We start from the raw sequence: 3,036 nt of genomic DNA, 5'->3' as shown, positions 1-3,036 counted from the left end.
AGAACAGGCTGGGTAGCAGAGAGCAGAGAGAACAGGCTGGTAGTCCCTGGCTGGCGTTACTGTCTGGTTCTGACTGGGTACAGACTCGGTATCTCTCTCCAGCACCGCGGGGAGGCGGCACGGGGAAGAAGCTTCCTGCAGCCTTCTCATAACTGTTTGATTTCTTCTTCTTCCCCCTGTTCTTCTGTTCTCTCCAGTCAGGCCTCCTTCCCTCCTTCCCTCCTTCCCTCCCTCCTTCCCTCCTTCTTCCCTCCTTCCCTCCTTCCCTCCTTCCCTCCTTCTTCCCTTCCTTCCCTCCTTCCCTCCTTCCCTCTTTCCCTCCTTCACTCCTTCCCTCCTTCTTCCCTCCTTCACTCCTTCCCTCCTTCTTCCCTCCTTCCCTCCTTCCCTCCTTCCCTCCTTCCCTCCTTCCCTCCCTCCTTCCCTCCTTCTTCCCTCCTTCCCTCCTTCCCTCCTTCCCTCTTTCCCTCCTTCACTCCTTCCCTCCTTCTTCCCTCCTTCACTCCTTCCCTCCTTCTTCCCTCCTTCACTCCTTCCTTCCTTCCCTCCCTCCTTCCCTCCTTCCCTCCTTCCCTCCTTCCCTCCTTCCCTCCTTCCCTTCCTTCCCTCCTTCCCTCCTTCCCTCTTTCCCTCCTTCACTCCTTCCCTCCTTCTTCCCTCCTTCACTCCTTCCCTCCTTCTTCCCTCCTTCCCTCCTTCCCTCCTTCCCTCCCTCCTTCCCTCCTTCCCTCCTCCTTCCTCCCTTCCCTCCTTCCCTCCTTCTATCCTTCCCTCCCTCCCTCCTTCCCTCCTTCCCTCCCTCCCTCCTCCCCTCCCCCCCTCCTCTCCTCCCCTGGCGCCCCTCCTGCAGAGCCGTTGTAACACTGTAATGAGAAACGTGGCAGATCTCAGATCTCTTTAGAGAGGCTCCTCTGCCCAGGCGGTGGGCCGGGGGTTCATGTTCTGCCTTGTTTACAAGTGACAGTGTTATTATTCTCATAAGGGCTTTTGTTTCTTATCACAGTCGTTTTGTGTTGAGCCCCGCGCCGCCTCTCCGCCTCTCCTCCTCCACGCCTGCGTCCTGCCAGGCCTTCTTCTTTTCTTCCCTTATTGACATTTGGGTGAAAACGTCGTGCATTAATTCAGGTTTAATTCTGGAGTTTAACTGGCGAGCGCGGAGCCGGGACGCCAGTGTCTGGTTGCTGTTGTTTGCTTGAAGTTGATTAATGGTAGAAGCGGCGCGCGGGGTCGTCCTGGGAGACCTGCCTCGCAGGTTGTGCATGTTAACAAGCAGGAAGGGAACACACAGCGCGCTGATCGCTGCCACCGAGAGCCTGACGACAGAACGCTCCCTCTCTCTCTCTCTCTCTCTCTCTCTCTCTCTCTCTGTGTGTGTCTCTCTCTCTCTCTCTCTCTCTCTCTCTCTCTCTCTCTGTGTGTGTCTCTCTCTCTCTCTCTGTGTCTCTCTCTCTCTCTCTCTCTCTCTCTCTCTCTCCTCCGCAGAGAGAGAGTCCATTCTCTCGTCTCCGCGTCGTGCGTAGTTAATCTCCCTCATTTATCAATTCTAAGTGAATACCCCTGTTACTGTTGTCGGCTGCTAGGAAAATAAAGCCCGCAGGTTTTATTTTCCCGGCGATTGGAAATACCTCAAAAGAAACCTGGAATTATCACCAGAGCCAGGCAAGGGAAGGGAAGGGCCTCCACTCTGAGAGTCATTAACACACACCACACAGCCAGGGAAGACCTCCTCTCAGAGAGGGAGGGGACCAGGGAACACCTCCTCTCAGAGAGGCAGGGAGCCAGGGAGGACCTCCTCTCAGAGAGGCAGGCAGCCAGGGAAGACCTCCTCTCAGAGAGGCAGGCAGCCAGGGAAGACCTCCTCTCAGAGAGGCAGGGAGCCAGGGAAGACCTCCTCTCAGAGAGGCAGGCAGCCAGGGAACACCTCCTCTCAGAGAGGCAGGGAGCCAGGGAAGACCTCCTCTCAGAGAGGGAAGACCTCCTCTCAGAGAGGCAGGGAGCCAGGGAAGACCTCCTCTCAGAGAGGCAGGGAGCCAGGGAAGACCTCCTCTCAGAGAGGGAAGACCTCCTCTCAGAGAGGGAAGACCTCCTCTCAGAGAGGCAGGCAGCCAGGGAAGACCTCCTCTCAGAGAGGCAGGGAGCCAGGGAACACCTCCTCTCAGAGAGGCAGGGAGCCAGGGAAGACCTCCTCTCAGAGAGGCAGGGAGCCAGGGAAGACCTCCTCTCAGAGAGGCAGGGAGCCAGGGAAGACCTCCTCTCAGAGAGGCGGTGAAGCCAGTCATTTGTTTTTGTTCCTTTAAACAAAAAAAACAAAAATCAATACGTGTCTGAGCGTCTCTGTCTAGCAGAGTGGAAGGTTGAGGGAGGGTTTGACCAGAGATAAGATGGTGGAACATCCTGTGTTTGTGTCGTCGTCCCCCCAGGCATCACATGACTGTGTTTGTGTGTGTTTGTGTGTGTCCCCCCCCTCCAGGCATCACATCAGCGTGAAGGAAGAGCCACTGGACCCCGAGGAGGAGGGGCCTCTCTCCCTGGTCACCACGGCCAATCACAGTCCAGAGTTTGACCACCACAGAGATTACGATGACGACATGGGACACGATGACATGATGTAAGGCCGGGGGGACCCAGGGTCACCCCCCCCCCACCCCAGAGGCAGAACTAACCCCTAGTCGTCTGAGGGTCGGCACAGCAGCTCCCGAGACGAACCAGACTGTCCCAGACTCCGCTGAGGGATGACAGCTATCAAATGTTCCAGATGACATTGTAGTGCCATTATACATTATGTATGTATGACATTATACATCCATAGTGACCAACACAAGACACACAACGAGAATACGGCCCACTTGGGAGTATTTTTGATTTATTTCTACTTTTTTTCTTTTTTGGGGGGGTTTAAGTGAATGATTCAAAAAAACAACAGACTGTGTTTCTACTCGCCGTGTGTTGGACCTGTTTGGTACCGGGGGACCTGGACGGACACACGGAGGCACGCTGCAGCCCACTGAACCACACTGAGTACGCTCTACACACACA

General features: G+C 55.7%; 1 protein-coding gene across 1 annotated transcript in view; it reads left to right on the top strand.

Moving 5' to 3' along the window:
- The window catches only part of foxp1b (forkhead box P1b), a gene marked incomplete at its 3' end in the record, with an annotated part of 40,818 nt that extends 38,206 nt beyond the window's left edge, over positions 1-2,612 (top strand). Inside the window, 1 exon segment of the mRNA XM_080548474.1 lies at positions 2,471-2,612. Coding sequence (XP_080404600.1) covers positions 2,471-2,612 — 142 coding nt within the window.
- Positions 2,613-3,036: the final 424 nt, after the last annotated feature.

This window comes from Nansenia antarctica (genome assembly GCF_963989245.1).
Source record: "Nansenia antarctica genome assembly, chromosome: 18".
Classification (NCBI taxonomy): domain Eukaryota; kingdom Metazoa; phylum Chordata; class Actinopteri; order Argentiniformes; family Microstomatidae; genus Nansenia; species Nansenia antarctica.
This window is presented reverse-complemented; position numbering and strand designations above follow the sequence as displayed.